General features: G+C 38.3%; 1 protein-coding gene across 1 annotated transcript; it reads left to right on the forward strand.

The window, feature by feature from the left end:
• Positions 1 to 1463: 1463 nt before the first annotated feature.
• LOC133804071 (protein ACTIVITY OF BC1 COMPLEX KINASE 8, chloroplastic) lies at positions 1464 to 16977 on the forward strand. Its single transcript, XM_062242218.1, has 21 exons — positions 1464 to 2127; positions 2902 to 3037; positions 3369 to 3535; positions 4240 to 4360; positions 4520 to 4620; positions 4959 to 5057; positions 11854 to 11964; positions 12047 to 12126; positions 12255 to 12324; positions 13087 to 13160; positions 13242 to 13311; positions 13450 to 13538; positions 14085 to 14209; positions 14831 to 14911; positions 15012 to 15072; positions 15186 to 15240; positions 15327 to 15425; positions 15570 to 15659; positions 16108 to 16167; positions 16256 to 16375; positions 16464 to 16977. The coding sequence occupies exons 1-20, from the start codon at positions 1618 to 1620 to the stop codon at positions 16370 to 16372; spliced, it is 2316 nt and encodes a 771-aa protein (XP_062098202.1). The 5' UTR covers positions 1464 to 1617; the 3' UTR covers positions 16373 to 16375; positions 16464 to 16977.

The raw sequence follows: 16977 nt of genomic DNA on the forward strand, positions 1-16977 counted from the left end.
TCAACAAGAGGAACAAAGTGAGGCTAGGGTTTAGTGATCTTAGGGTTAGGACTGAACATAACATTACATTATATACTCTTATTAATTATATAATATATATAAATATATATAATTGAAACTGTAGTACAATCCGGGTTGGGTTCATTGGGTCTAAATTCCTTCAGCCCATCACCGAGCCGCATATATTTGGCCTGCTAGTTTATGTACCGGCTGGGCTTCGACCCATTTGAAGACTAACCCATAAGCACAATAAACAGGTTGTGTTGGCCGGGTTCTTCGGCCCAATGAGTTTTTTGTGCACCCCTTAGTTGGTACAATAATAACCAATTACCTCCATCTTGGAGAGGCTATAGAAATAAAATTCTTCACAAGAATGAGGAGATCCTTTTGGAAAAGATTCTCAAGTACCTAAGAATTGAGCAGGAGTCTCGTTCTAGGGATACACATGTGTATGAGTCTATTGGTGGGACCTCCAAAGCCATTGTAATGACCAAGCCTCCTAACAATAAAGGCAAAGGGTATAAGAAGCCCCATGACAAAAGTGACAAACCTTTGGGACCTAGAAAGAATGAAGGGAAATTCAAGAGCTCCAAAGGGCATTACTTTATGTGTGGCAAGAATGGTAATTTTGCAAGGGATTGTAGGTTCAAAAAGAGCCACAGCAATGAGCCAAAAGTGAGTTCAACCGAATAAGACTGGCTACACCAAGTGAGGTCAATGCCATTAATGAGAAAGTGCAAGAGTGGCGGTACGACACTCGTGCCACTATCCATGTCACTTATGATAGGTTTATCTTTAAGACATTTGAGAACACAAGTAACGAGCAGGAAATTCAAATGAGCAATGAAAAGATGTCTAAGGTTGAAGGCAATGATACAATTGATCTTTTTTTAACTTCGGGCAAAATGTTCTAATTTATAAATGTAAATTATATATATTAAAAAAAATAAAATAAAGCTTAATTATGTGGATTGCAAAATTTTTTGAATGCGCCTAATTCTTGTATGTTTCTTTTAAGAAAATTTAGGAAATAGTGCTTAGGCTTGATTTTTCATCCATAACAAAAGAATGAATTTTTTCTTAAGAAACATTTTACATTTTTTATTTTTTTATTTTGAAAGGGAGAAACATTTTATATCGATAATGTTGGTTTTTTTTCCTAAAAAAATAATGTTGTTTTTCATTAAGTTATAATGAAAATTGGTTAAAAAGGCCTTGAATATGGGAACACGTGGAACAACACGTGAGCGGAAAAGCGTCCAAAGGATTTCGAACGTACAAAACGTCTTTGTGGCTGAGAACATCCAGCTTGGACACTCTCAGCCAATAGGAATCCCCCATTCACCCAACCTCTCATCTCTCCGGTGACACGTGTCATTCCCACGTCCACCCCTTTCCCTCCATTTTCATATTTTTTGGGAAATAAAATTAAAAAATTAAAAATAAAATCTTATGCTTCTGACTCCATACACGCTCACACCTTGTCTTCTTCTTCTTCTTCTTCTTCTTCTCCACAACTCTGACTCCATAACCGACCTCAACTTCTCTCTCACACACACAGTATCGGGCTATGAAATTTAGGGTTAAGCTTGATTGAATCCAGGTACTTTCTCCGTAATGGCTTGTTCTTCTATAGCTATTCCGGACCTGACTTTTCTCTCACCACAATTGACGCATAGGCGGTGTATATCGCTCTCTAAAAGTTCTCTATCTAGGCTCTCTCTCTCAAAGAATCGCGGCTGCAATTTTCGTCTCAGAACACGGATCAGAGCTGTTAAAGAAGAGGGCGTTGTGGTCGATGAGGAGAGGAGCGAATTCATCAAGGAGGTGAATGGAGTGGGATTGAATGGTAATGGAGCTGCCAGTACGAATGGGAATGGTTATGCGTATAATGGTTCTGTGGAGAGGTATTCCAATGGCGGTGTGAGTGTGTTGGAGAGTGGGAATGGGGCGGCTACTAATGGGACCTTGGCGAAATATGTAAACGGAAATGGAAATGGTGCGGCGGCGGAAGTGGCGGCCGAGGTTAAGGACGCGGAGGTGGCGGAGGAAGGGAGAAAGAAGAGGATAGAGGAAATTGGAAAAGAAGACGCCTGGTTTAAGCAAAGTGGACAACAAAAAGTTGAGGTATGGGGTCCTTGATTCTCAGCTAGCATCCAGTTTTTTACTTTCTTTCTTTTGTTTACCGTTTAATTTTATTACATAAATCTGAATCAAGAATTGAGTTGCGCAATTTTGCTTTTGGTTTCATTTGATTAGTGTTGATATGTGGAAAAAAGTTGGTGAAGGATTCAATGCTTCATATTGTTAATCAATTCAGTAGTTAGGAGCAGTCAGGGGGCATTTTTTCTAATCCTTAATGGAAAGAGTCTAATGGGGAAATGAGTGGGAAGGAATCAAGAATTGTTGTTCTCTTTCTGGTTTCTCTAAATATGTGAGACTTACAAAAATTGTGTTCCTCACATGAATGGATTGGAAAGGAATTTTTTTCGTTTCCCATTACAGCCAATTATATAACAGTGAGTGTGGGCTAATCTTTGGTTTGAAATTATGGGGATTTTTGTTCCACAATTAGGAATTAGGTGTAACTAATACTTTACATGATCTCGATGAATACGTTGAACAGCATATTATACTTGCTCGTACATTAAGTACTGGAATTTTTTTTTAAAAAGTTGGAAAGGGCTTAGATTTTATCATTTAGTCCTTCAACTTCACTCTTCTTATGATAATAAACTTACACATATATTGCAAAACAATTTTACAGTTACCATCTTTCTTTTGTAGTCCTTATATAATTTGATGTTTATTTATAAAGTCATATACGTTGTTGGATATTTTCTGTGCATATGCTTTGGTGTTGCAATACCACAGTATCATGTCAATTTATTGTTTTTTCAGGTTTCTGTTGCTCCTGGTGGTCGTTGGAGTAGATTTAAAACTTACTCAACAATCCAGAGAACCTTGGAAATATGGGGATTCGTTCTAAAATTTCTCTTTAAGGCTTGGTTGAACAATCAGAAGTTTACTTATAGAGGTCAGTGACTTGTAAAAGAAAAAATAGACATTAAAGTTGGAAATCTTTGGTGGGATTTGGGTTGTTGTTTTACTGTTGCTTTGTTGCATTTCATTCTTTGTCATTGAAAACTAATCAAACTATTAATTTTCCTACTGCCATTAGAAGGTAGCTGTTGAAGTGACATCTTGAGTAGTGGTTTGTTTCGGTTGCACAGCCGGTCTGGTTCTTTGGATGATTACTTATCCACACACACACACATTTATATATATATATATATATATATGTAACTTCTCTGTTAGCAACTTCGCATCTAGTTTATAATAATAGACATAAATGTTCACTTGTTCAGGAGGAATGACAGAGGCGAAGAAAGTCTTGAGGCGGAAGGCTCTTGCAAAGTGGCTTAAAGAAAGTATTTTAAGATTAGGTCCGACATTCATCAAAATTGGCCAGCAGTTCTCTACAAGGGTTGACATTCTTGCGCAAGAATATGTAGACCAATTGGCTGAACTTCAGGTTGGAAATTAGTTTTTGTTGTTGTTTATGTGTGTATACATTCTTTACTTGTTCATTGGTCCCTTAACATATAATTTTATGGTATAATCTGTCATTGCTTGGTTTTTATTTGGTGTTAGTTTTACTGGGAATATTAATGCTTGCATGGACGATGTTTGCAGTCTCTTTTGAGGGTAATATTTAGAAATAAGATAAGAAATACTGTCTGGTGTATTAAAACAGTATTTTCTTATCTTTTAGGTATTCTACTTGTTCTGCGATCAATGCAACAGCGATTAATTAAGCTAGTGGAGTGTCACCCTTTTACTAGCGGCTAGCCATATAGCTTACTGAACTTTTAACTGCAGAAAACATGTGTGCAGTGCATGCACTACACTTTTGAATTAATGCTTCTTCAGTAAATGAAAAAATAAAATAAAAAAAGGTTTGATAATGTTGCGGAAAACCTAGCGAAGAAATTTATTATTTAGCATTCCATTTGTTAAGCCAATTGATGTAGGATAGAGTGTCAAAAGAGGATAAAAGAGGAAGAACAGATAGAATCTTAATTATTTTGTTCTACCTTGCAATTTTATATCAATTAGCTTGTTGAAATGGGAACAAGTTTTGTATTTCCCACCATTTCTTTTGAACTCATAACAACTGCTTGCTGCAGTTTGTCTCTGTTTTCTTTAGAGAGTAATTATACTTCTTTTTGTATTCAGGATCAAGTTCCTCCTTTTCCATCAGAGACAGCTGTTTCTATTATTGAAGAAGAGCTCGGAGGTTCTGTAAATGAAATCTTTGATCGGTTTGACTATGAACCAATAGCTGCAGCTAGTCTTGGTAATTTTTAATTTACCTTTTAGATGCTGTATGACTCAAAATTTCCAATTAGTCTGTTTTTATTCTACCACTTGCAACAAGGGGATAAATTGTACTATTTGTAAAAATAGTCAAAGAAAGAATGTAATGTGATAATGTTGTATACCTTTTACTATGCAGGTCAGGTCCACCGTGCAAGATTGAAGGGACAGGAAATTGTCGTTAAAGTACAAAGGCCCGGGCTTAAGGGTCTCTTTGACATTGATCTAAAAAATTTGAGGGTTCGTGTCTTTATCATCATTTATTTTTAATGTCTTTTTCCTTTTTTTGGTGTGTGTGGGTGTTTTATATTCTTTCGACTGGTTTTTGTTTTCTTTGTTTATTTCTCTTGCATTTTAATTTTAACTATGTAATTTCAGCTTCCACTTGCTTTGGGAACTTCAGATTTTAATCATATTTCTTCTCTCTTCACTGCCATAATGGGCCTTATCATAAATTAGTTGTTGTCTATGTGCTTGTATCAATTTGCACGTCTTACTTGCATGTATACATTTCAAAAGCTTTTAAAATACTGACGTGCATTTGCAACTTTGGAATTGTTTTCATTTTTTTCTACCAGGTAATTGCAGAGTACCTTCAAAAGATTGATCCAAAATCAGATGGTGCAAAGAGGGATTGGGTTGCTATATATGATGAGTGTGCCTCAGTTTTATACCAGGTATTTGATAGACCACCAATACGTTACACATATGCTAGGCGATCTGCTGGTAATTAGTGGGCACATTTGGGATTGGTTATTTATGGGAGTTAGTAATTTTATTTATTTGTTGTTTCTATTTTACTCATTGTTATTGTAATGTTTGGTATGTTTAGGGAAATAAATGGGATGAGAAAGAAAGTTTAGGGCATGTCTAATTTTTATGTAATTAAGCAATAGCTCTTGGGAGAGAAGCCAGGTCTCTCGAATATCCTGGGCTGTTTATTTATGATATTCAATAAAGATTGTCTCCCTTATTTCCTCAATTCGTCTCTGTTTCTCTAAAATTTTGCTATTGGGCACTTCGATACACGATTGTTGTGTATCAATTGGCGTCGTCTGTCTAACTATCCCAAGGTGACTAAGATGGAAACTAGAATGGAAGCCGTGGAAGGTCTGGTTACTATCGTTCAATCTGAATTGGCTACCATGAAAGATGATTTGCAGCGGTTACCGGTTCTGGAGCAAAGTGTGGCTTCCTTGGTTAGTCGTTTGGATCAATTCATGACCACCCAAGAAGAGTGTCGGATGCAGCCGGTGGTGGACACTCGGGCTCAGTTGTCGGCGTTTGGAGCAGCCCCGGACGGGAGTCCCGCTGTCCGTCCGCGGGTGTCGAGCAGTCCTGTGCACATAGGTGGCAGCGATGGGCCAACTGGTGGTTCTTTTTAGGATGCAGCGGCGCCGGCACCAAGGTGGGATATCCGGCCCCGAATTGTTTGCTTTTGATGGCGACAATCCAGACGGTTGGATTTTGAAGGCTGAACGATATTTCTCTCTTCATCGCCTGATTAATGACGAGTGTCTCGAGACAGCGATCACTAGCCTTGACGGAGGAGAGGCATTGATTTGGTTTCAATGGGAAAATCACAGAGGTCCCTTTGTCTCTTGGGGTGATCTGAAACGACAAATGATTCGCATGTTTAGGCTCCTTCCATCCGGGTCGATGTATCGTGAATTTTTGGCTTTGAAGCAAGATGGATCGGTGCGTGAATATCGGAAGCGATTTGAATTGCTCGCGTCTTCCTTGGACGGTATATCAAAAGAGGTACTAGAATCTACTTTTATTAATGGGCTTATATCTGATATTGGGCATGAAGTAACTATATTGGGTCCTGATGGGCTTGAAGAGGCCATGGAGTTAGCCTACCATATTGAGACTAAATTCTTAGCCCAACAAAGAGCTAAACCAGCCACAAAAGGCCCTTTCTCTCGATTTAATGGGTCTCCCGTGGGTACAACTTCCTTCTCCACTCCACCTCCACGTTCGACAGCCATTAAAGAAGAGGGTCGACTACTAGGTTCTGGGTTCCGCTGATTGTCAGAATCCGAGCTCCAACAGAGAAAAGCTAAGGGTTTATGTTTCAAATGCGATGAGAAGTACTCCCCTGGCCATCGCTGCAAAAGTAAAGAACTCCAAGTCATTGTTTTGCAAGATTTGCCTTCCAGCGATAGTGACCACGAAGCTGATGAAGCTGATCACCTCGCTGCCGATTCGGGTGTCGAGCTCTTGAAAAATCAGATGGTGGAAGTTTCTCTCAATTCTGTGGTGGGCCTCACATCTCCGAAGATCCTGAAATTGGCAGGGCAAGTTGGGCAGCAGCCTTTTGTGGTCTTGATCGATAGTGGGGCAACCCACAACTTCATCTCCAACATCCTTATTCGCACATTGGGGCTACCCATTACTACCACGGCCTCTTACGGTGTGGTACTGGGTACTGGGAAAGCAACGCAAACTCAAGGAGTTTGCTGAGGTGTGGGCATCACTCTGCAAGGGATAGAGATTGTTGAGGATTTTCTTCCCCTGGATTTGGGCAACACGGATATTGTACTGGGCATCTAATGGTTGGAAACGCTGGGGGTAACACACATCAATTGGAAAACGCATTCAATGAAATTCTCGGTGGGTGATACAGCTGTCACATTGCAAGGCGATCTAGCCCTTCACAAGACCCTTGTGTCTCTTAAGTCCTTGATGCGTTCTATTCCACATGACGACTATGCTCTGCTTATTGAGCTTGGAGCTGTAATGGTGCCACCTAGTGGAACTACTGAAGTTCTGACAGAGATTAGCGATGTGTTGGATGCGGCTAAGGATGTGTTTGACATGCCAAAGGAGCTTCCACCATTACGTGGCCAAGAGCATGCCATTGTTCTACGAGAGGGTGTGTCGCCTTTTAGCATACGCCCTTATCGTTATCCTCAAGCCCAAAAAGATGCTATTGAAAAGTTGGTTGGAGAGATGTTGGCCATCGGTATTATACAACCAAGTACTAGTCCCTTCTCGAGTCCTGTGTTGTTGGTCCGTAAGAAAGACGGAAGTTGGAGATTCTGTGTTGATTACTGAGCCTTGAATACTGAGACGGTACCTGATAAGTTCCCTATTCCAGTTATCGATGAGCTTTTAGATGAACTACATGGCGCAACAGTTTTTTCGAAGCTTGATTTGAAGTCCGAATATCATCAAATCTGTGTTCAGCCATCAGATGTACCCAAAACTGCTTTTCGTACTCATGAGGGGCATTATGAGTTTCTCGTGATGCCATTTGGGCTCACCAATGCGCCAGCCACGTTTCAGTCATTGATGAATGAGGTATTCCGTTCCTTCCTTCGTAAATTTGTCTTAGTGTTTTTTGATGATATTTTGGTGTATAGCCGCAGCCTAAGCGACCATGTTCAGCACCTATCCATGGTTCTTCGTTTGCTGTCCAAACACAAGCTTTATGCCAATTTCAAGAAGTGTTCATTCACTCAAGAACGATTGGAGTATTTGGGCCACATGATCTCTGGGGAAGGGGTGGCGGTGGATTAGTCCAAGATGCAAGTTATGTTAGATTGGCCTACACCCAAAAATATATAAGAATTACGAGGACTTTTGGGACTCACCAGTTTTTACCGCAAGTTTGTCCAGGGGTATAGCGAGCTTGCGTGGCCATTGACTGAGCAATTGAAGAAGGATAAGTTTGGCTGGAATGAAGCTGTAGGGGTCGCCTTCGAGGCTCATAAGCAGGCTATGACTACGGTACCAGTATTATCTCTTCTCGATTTTGACCAGCCATTTGTGGTAGAAACTGATGCGTCGAGGTATGGTATTGGGGCTATGTTGATGCAAGGCCAGCAGCCAGTGGCTTTTTACAGTCAAGTTTTGGGTCAACAAGCTAGGTTGAAACCAATATGAGAGAGTTGATGGCTATTGTTTTTGCTGTCCAAAAATGGCGTCCCTACTTTCTTGGAAGGACGTTTGTGGTGCACACGGACTAGCAAAGTCTCAAGTTTCTGCTGGAACAACGTATTGTTGCTCCGGAATACCAATGTTGGATGGCCAAGCTCATGGGATACAACTTTGAGATTCAGTACAAGCCAGGAGCTGGGAATCGGGTGGCTGATGCTTTATCGTGGGTCATTCAGCCAATGGAATTTCAAAATCTGCTTGTTTCTCAAGGTATTGATTGGGTTGCTTTGCAGCAAGAGCTTCAAAAGGACACTATTCTGGCTAAAATTATCTCTAATCTGCAGCAAGGAAAGAAAAGGGCTGCTGGTTTTTTGCTGGAACACGGGCAGTAAATGTACAAAGGGCGACTAATGTTATCTAAGGATTGCTCTATCATTCCTATCATTTTGCGAGAGTATCACAACTCGCCACTTGGAGGACATTCAGGTGAGGATAAAACATGGAAGCGGATTGCCTCTGATTTTTATTGGTTGGGAATGAGGAAATGGTGGCTAAATGGGTTCGTGATTGCGATATATGCCAGCAAAACAAGTCTATGAATATGTCTCCTGCTGGTTTGTTACAACCTATAGCCTTGCCAACGCTAGTTTGGGAAGATTTGACCATGGATTTCATAGAGGGGCTGCCACGTTCGCATGATATGGATACTATCTTGGTGGTGGTTGATAGGCTGAGTAAATATGCCCACTTCATTCCACTCAAGCATCCTTTTACTGCTCGCAGGGTCGCTGAAATATTTCTAAAAGAAGTGGTACGTCTCCATGGTATTCCGACTTCTATCATTTCAGATCAAGACAAGGTTTTTATGAGTCGCTTTTGGCAAGAGCTTTTCAAGTTACAAGGTACGACGCTTCGTCATAGCACTGCCTACCACCCCAAACTGATGGACAATCTGAAGTTGTGAATCGTTGTTTGGAGACCTTGAGGTGTTATGCTTTTGCACAACCGCACTCTTGGATGTCTTGGCTGGCTTGGGCTAAGTATTGGTACAATACTTCCTTTCGTACGACATCCCAACACACCCCTTTCAAGATCTTGTATGGTCGTGACCCTCCTGCCCTTATTTGCTATAAGAGGGGCGCTACTCAAGTCTCTTCGGTGGATGAAATGTTGGAGGAACGCGATGGACAGTTGGACGACCTTAAGATGCACCTGCTCTGGGCTCAGCCCAAAATGAAGGTTTCAGCTGACAAGAAACGAAGGGATGAGCAGTTTGTGGTTGGAGAGAAAGTCTTTGTTAAGCTTAAACCATACCGACAAAAATCTCTTGTTGAGCGGCATAATGAGAAGCTCTCTCCTCGGTTTTGTGGCCCATTTGAAGTGCTTGCTCATGTTGGCGAGGTTGCTTAGAGGTTGAAGCTACCAGCCACTTCGTCGGTACATCCGGTCTTCCATGTTTCTCAACTTCGTCGGGCTCACAGGGTGACTCATTCTTCACCGCTGCTACCTCCGCAATTGAGTTCAGATTTGGAGTTAATTGTTGAACCGGCTGAGTTATTGGGTGTCCGCAATAGCCAGCAAGATGGAAGGGGAGAAATGGAAGTATTGATCAAGTGCAAGGACCTTCCACTGTTTGAGGCTACTTGGGAGAATTACAACACCTTCTTGCAGCAGTTTCCTCAGTTCCACCTTGAGGACAAGGTGAAAGTTTGGGCGGCGGGTAATGATAGACTACCAATACGTTACACATATGCTAGGCGATCTGCTGGTAATTAGTGGGAAGATTTGGGATTGGTTATTTATGGGAATTAGTAATTTTATTTATTTGCTGTTTCTATTTTGCTCATTGTTATGTTTGGTATGTCTAGGGAAATAAATGGGATGAGAAAGAAAGGTTGGGGCATGTTTGATTTTTATGTAATTAAGCAATAGCTCTTGGGAGAGAAACCAGGTCTCTTGAATATCCTGGGCTGTTTATTTTTTATATTCAATAAAGATTGTCTCCCTTATTTCCTCAATTCGTCTCTGTTTCTCTAAAAATTTTCTATTGGGGCACTTCGATACGCGATTGTTGTGTATCAGTATTGACATGAGAGATTTTGACAAAAAAAACAACTGAGTTTTAGTATTCACTTGTCTTGGGAAAGTTGAATTGCTTTAAATGATTTCTATTGTTCAATCGAAGGTTCAATACAATTGTTAGTGTTATCAAATTGCTATTTTTTTTGTTGGTCCATATAATCACTTTGGCTGATCATACTTTCATAAAATTTGGTCTAGTTTGTTGGAAGATGTGTGAGTGAGGAGGGAAGGTAGGAAACAATGGTCTAATGATGAAGCAAGAGCATTTAGAGAATTTAGACAAAAAATAGAAGATAAGATCCCATGAGGTGTCAATTCAGTTTATCATGGGGACCTACAAAACAGTATGCTTGAGTTTCTTGTCTCCCAAAAATTTCAGGGTTCAATACCACCCCAGTTTTAAACTCAAGGTCGTTAAGCAGGGTTTGGGAGATTTTTGGGACATCAGGAAAAAAAAATCATTGATTACAATGGTTGAATCGTGCTACAATACAATGGGAAGACCAAAAATTGTTGTTTGCGTTCGAGTAAGCGCAGAATGGCCGTTCTATTTAACATGTTATAACCCCTAAGTAATTAAAATGAGTCATGAAAACTAATAATTTGCTGCTAGCCCTGACAATTTAGGCAATTTTCTGAATATTTTGTGCTTCAATTTATGATAGTAAGTGATGAAATGAAGAGTAATTGATGAAAGTAGCCAGTTTGCAAAACATCCCATGAAAGGATTACTGTGGAGCTCCTAATAGGCCGACCCCTGAATACTTATTTAAAACTCTTCTAGAAACATTTATGTTTGCCCCCCAGCATATGGTGCACAAAAGTTCTATGCCAAAACAAAGGCACCGAGGACAACAGTATGGGAGCTTCTTCCAAACAATTTTCCATTTTTACTCTCAATTTTTGGAAACAGAACTTAATGTAGTTCATCTTTTTGTTGGCAAGTTTTTAGTGTCTGATAGATTCTTTCTAGGCAAGAATTATCTATCCGAATTTCCACACTATAAATGAACTCCCACAAGAAAATCACTTTATTGATGATATTAAACAAGTACAATTTGGAAGCACTTCGAGAGGCCCCAATCTCCTATTTCCACCATCCGAGAGGGCTCCGTTTCTTTCCCCCCGCTCCCTACGAGCCCCCAATACCCCTTTATAAGCAGTAGTTATTTCTACTAATACCAATTAGGGTCCTATAGGAACAAGACAACTCAACCCCTCCTGACAATAAACTGCCAGCTGGCTTACCCCTACTTACAATAACTGCCAGCTGGGAACTATAACGAATAACAAAAAGAATACAAAAATTAAAATAAGTTCTATCTACTTAGGCAGCCTCTGATTATATACAAAACGTATTGGAGGCTTATCAGTGTCTCATAGAACCTTGATGCAATCATGTTAAGTTATCTGTTAACCTGCTCAGTTTTCTTCTAATTTGTAAAATGATTTGCCTCTGTAACTATTTTAGTGTAAAATATCTAATAGCATCTCAAAAAATTTCAGGAAATCGATTACACCAAGGAAGCTGCAAATGCAGAACTATTTGCAAGCAACTTTAAGAACTTGGAATATGTTAAAGTCCCAACAATATTGTGGGAGTACACAACACCACAGGTTTAATATATCAACAATCCTGAATTTCAGCAAGTAACATTGCCATTATTCTTTTCAGATGTAATCTTTTTTATCATTGCAGGTTTTGACTATGGAGTATGTCCCAGGGATCAAAATAAATAAGATAAAAGCTTTAGATCAGTTGGGTGTTGATCGGAAAAGGTCAATACACTCCCCTGTCATCTCTCTGGATTTGGTTTTTGCATAATGATATGATATTCAGTTCCTACATTTCTCAATTACAAACCGTACGTTTTCTATGTATTTACTTATCATCTTTTATTTTGCAGGTTGGGTCGATATGCTGTTGAATCTTACTTGGAGCAAATCCTGTCTCATGGTTTTTTCCATGCTGACCCTGTAAGTTCCTATTTTTATTTTGTAGACTAGTGTAAGTGATGGTAAAAATTTAGGTGATCATAGCTCAAGAGAGTGATGTTCCTGGTGATTGGTTCCAAACTTCCAGTGAGTGCTGAAATTGCAGAAATTATATGATAAAGATAGGATACTAAGTATCCAATCACATAGAACACATAAACAATTGACTGAAATTCCTTGTTATCGCAACGATTATTAATTGGTCTTAGACCTATTCCAAGAATGTACAGTGAGTGAGTTCAAGAGGGTTTTCTTTCCCAAAACAACAAACAAATTATTCGCTAACTCTCACAGTGTTCTATACAAAAATACACCCTTGCAACAAACAACAAACAGAAAACTGAAAAACAGCCCCAACTATCCAACTTAGTAATCCTTTTATTTCTAAATTTCTTCCTAACATAAGTAAAACAAATAGGTGGCTTATCAAATAACTACATCCATACTAACAGCAACAGCACAAATAATCACTACTTGTATACGTGCCTATTTAATTGCTGTGGTGTTTCTAGTTAGAAACTTAGGACGAGCCAGAAAATTTCATTTTACAGTTGCCTTTTCTATTTTTGGCTTTATAAAGCAGGAGTGCACGTCATACTATTTACTGTGTATCTATTATCAGTTAGGGTTGCATTATTAGTACAGGCCTCTAAAATATGCACCTTGGATATATATTGTAAATACTTCTAACTGTTGTCTTACTTTTGCATGAGAATTATAGATTTATTTATATTTTGTATGCAGCATCCTGGAAATATTGCTGTTGATGATGTTAATGGTGGAAGGTTAATCTTTTATGATTTCGGAATGATGGGAAGGTATTCTCTTGTCCCTGTGCTTTCTATGCTTTCTTGGGTGTTTCCCTTTCAAAAGACATATACTGTTTGAACTCCTTGCAGTATTAGTCCAAACATCAGAGAAGGTTTGTTGGAAGTATTCTATGGAGTTTATGAGAAGGATCCTGATAAGGTAATTGTTTGTTCCATAATTGCAGCCCATGCTTTTACCTATTTCTCTTAAATAACAGTCATCAAATGTTAATGGTTTAGTATGACTTCCTATAAATTTGTAATCTACTAATCAGATAAATATCTTATATTACTGCAGGTCCTCCAGGCAATGATACAAATGGGCGTTCTTGTACCTACTGGAGATATGACGGCTGTCAGGCGAACAGCTCTGTTCTTCCTTAACAGGTGCTTATAGAGAACATTGCAGAAAATTAATTGTGTGGCCTCTTTTCACTCTTATTCATTATATTAGTTTTCTCTTCCCCCTCTATTTTTGGTTTTATTAAGTGCCCAAAATGATCAATGAAACAACTCACCTTGGTTCTATATCTCCTCTGTTGTCAATTTTCTAAAGACTTTCTAACAATATGGAGTTGAATTTGACAGAAAATCAGACAACTCAAGAGACTTATTCCTTTTTTAAATCATTGCTTAAAATATTCAGAAAAATGATAGCTGCTTATGCAATATTTTTGTCAGAGTGTTTATGGTATTAATGTTTCAGTAAGGATAATGATACTGTAACATCAAATTTCATAATTGTATAGGCGATTAGAAATTTTTATTTCCACTGCAGTTAATATGGTTCATGATTCGTTATTTGTAATCTATTGGGATTTTAATTCCATGTTTGCAATATCCTAAAACTAAAAACAGATGCATTATGTAGTTTTACAGAACAAAGATGGATGAATGATAGCCATGCTCATGATTATTTGGTGATGCTTGCAGCTTTGAAGAGCGCCTTGCTGCACAGAGAAAAGAGAGAGAGATGGCTACAGCTGAACTTGGTTTTAAAAAGCCATTGAGTAAGGAGGAAAAGATAATGAAGAAGAAAGAACGTTTGGCTGCAATTGGTAATTCAATAACTTAATTTTTGTTGTCTAACTCATTTGCTAGATTTGAATTATTATTTTGTAGTAGTTTTGTTTTATTCCTTTTTTAAGAAAAAAGTGAAATAAAGAGTAGGGATCTTCTCAAAATGTTGCTTAAACTATCTTTCACCATTATGCATGTAAAAGAAAAGAAAATGTTGCATAAACAAGTCCTTCCTATCTTCTAAAGACCAATTTGGCTCCCAGACTCGTATCCTTTTCCCAGATGAGAGAACATAGCAGTGAGTAAATAATGAATGATTTAGAGGAAGGATGACCGATTATTTTTTGGTTGCCAGTCTTATTAGTAACGTGGGGTTTTGTAGTTTGAGAGAAGGCATAGTTAAATTTTGACTTAAACTTTGGAGGCATCCTGTAGTTGGCAAAAATTGATTTAGTTTTCTTACACTGATGGGTTAGCGAGTTTTGAGTACAAAATATAATTTTCTCAAACATAAGATTAGCTTGAAAATTATTAGGTATTAACACTTTCTTCCTTTTGAATTTTATATAAGTATTTATACATGCCATTATTCTACTTGTAGCATCTGGTGAAACATGAGATGCTTCTACTCTGTACTCATTGTTGCGTTGATTTAACAGGGGAAGATCTATTAGCCATTGCAGGAGATCAACCCTTCCGCTTTCCTGCTACTTTCACATTTGTTGTTCGGGCATTTTCAGGTGACGACATTATTTAAATGGCTTTGTAAATTTCTACCTCATACATAATCCTTACCTGTAACTGAGTAATGACCATTTTTAATATTTTTTTGGCCTGCAGTATTGGATGGCATTGGAAAGGGCCTTGACCCTCGATTTGATATTACTGAGATTGCCAGACCGTGAGTCTAGCCTTGAGTTTACTAATTATTTGAAATTAGTGTACTTGTGCGCTTTCGGATATGGCTAATATAATGATGTGCAAATGACAAGTCTTATGTGTTCTATGTTGTAGTTATGCCCTGGAATTGTTGAAATTTCGGGAAGCTGGAGTTGAAGTTTTATTAAAGGTAAATTTAACTTATGTGCATCTAACGTGCTCTATAAATTTTTAAATATCATTCCTGTTTATATCTTGATCTCACAAATGTTGTAGGATGCAAGAAACAGATGGGATAGGCAATCTCAGGCCTTTTACAACTTATTTAGGCAAGCTGACAGAGTTCAAAAGCTTGCTGATGTCATCCAAAGACTGGTATGAATGATAATATTATTTTGCTTATATTTTCTTAAAATACCTTACTAGATTTTTGTTTTGATGTGTTTATCATAAGAGTGCTTCAACTACTTCATGTCCTTCATTAATTGGTTGTTTCTGTATGTTTATTAAATTTTATAGGAGCAAGGTGATCTCAAGCTTAGAGTTCGGGCATTGGAATCTGAGAGGGCATTCCAACGTGTAGCAACTGTTCAGAAGACTATAGGGAGTGTGAGTTTAGCTTTGCTCATGATCTTGTGAAGTCATATATATTTTCTGAATATGTTTCATTTTATGATGATTTCGCTGAAGGAAAACTATTTCTTTCTTTATTTGTGCTTCTCCTAAATCAAAGAAAATTGAATCTAGATGCCCAGTATCATTTATAGTTTTCGAGTATGTCAATGACTGTGTGGAATTGAAAGATTTGTATGCATATCTCTGCCTGTGGAATGGATTTATTAGAAGATTGGATAATAAACATTTTTTGCAGAAAGAGGAAAAGAGAAGTACATGTGTATCAGATTCTAGTGTTTAGGTCCTCATTCAATTATCGGTATTTTAGAATTTGGCACACATATATGTATAACATAACGTATTTGCTATAGAAAACTCTGGATTATCTTAAAAAACAATATTTGCTTCCTCATTTATTTCAATCCCTGTCTTTGATGAACAGGCCGTTGCTGCAGGAAGCTTAGTAAACCTGGCAACAATTTTGTATTTTAATTCCGTTCGAGTAAGTCCTTTAATATATTTTTTTTCTTTCTATAATCCTGGTAAGATTTTCTTTAAATTTCTTGTATATTAAATGTTTCGTTGCTCAGGTTCCTGCTATCACCGCATATGTCTTTTGTGCATTTTTCGGTGTTCAAGTTCTCATTGGCATTATCAAGGTGAAGAAGTTGGATGAGCGTGAAAGATTAATAATGGGAACTGCTTAATTGGTAAGTGAATCTTGTTTCTTGCAAGTGCTCTAAAGTTTATGGTTGCATGCTTCATGGATCAACTTATGATCTTTTATTGCAATTTCAGTTGTTGGTTCATCTCAGTGGCTTAAACCATTCAACCGTTGAATAAATTGGGATGCCGAAACGTATAGTTTCCTTCACAAAAGTCGTAATTCAAAAATTGCCCCTACCCAAATTTGAGATATGGAGATGTTTGGCACCAAGGGCTTATCATGGCAGTTGTTTTAAAGCCACACTCGTGTAAATTTCCACTTGGTATTAGGATAGAGTTTAGGTTAGCCAATGCCGTTTTGTTCTATAACTACACCAAGTAACGTCGTTTGCTTCAAGATGCACCTGAATTTCAGGCTTATTGTCTTATTTGAGCAGCCTTTGGCCTTGATGTAGAGCTGTTTTTGTAACTATTCTGTAGTTGGGAGTGGTCAGTGTAGTCACGTGGCTTCCCATCATAATTTACAGAGCAAGGATCTCTGCAATATCGTTGTATAATTGTGTAACCAAAAAACAGAACTCAATTTTAAATAAGGAAAAAAAATGCAAGTAAATATAATATATCCAAACTAGAGACTGATTTTTCA

Source organism: Humulus lupulus, chromosome 1 (genome assembly GCF_963169125.1).
Source record: "Humulus lupulus chromosome 1, drHumLupu1.1, whole genome shotgun sequence".
NCBI classification, from domain to species: Eukaryota; Viridiplantae; Streptophyta; class Magnoliopsida; order Rosales; family Cannabaceae; genus Humulus; species Humulus lupulus.

Bases quoted from the DNA above. Each gene is read 5' to 3' on its own strand.
- LOC133804071 (XM_062242218.1), top strand. From the start codon at position 1,618: ATGGCTTGTTCTTCTATAGCTATTCCGGACCTGACTTTTCTCTCACCA. The intron at 13,161-13,241 runs GTATTCTCTTGT...AACTCCTTGCAG, and splicing joins GATTTCGGAATGATGGGAAG to TATTAGTCCAAACATCAGAG. The intron at 14,912-15,011 runs GTGACGACATTA...TTTGGCCTGCAG, and splicing joins TGTTGTTCGGGCATTTTCAG to TATTGGATGGCATTGGAAAG.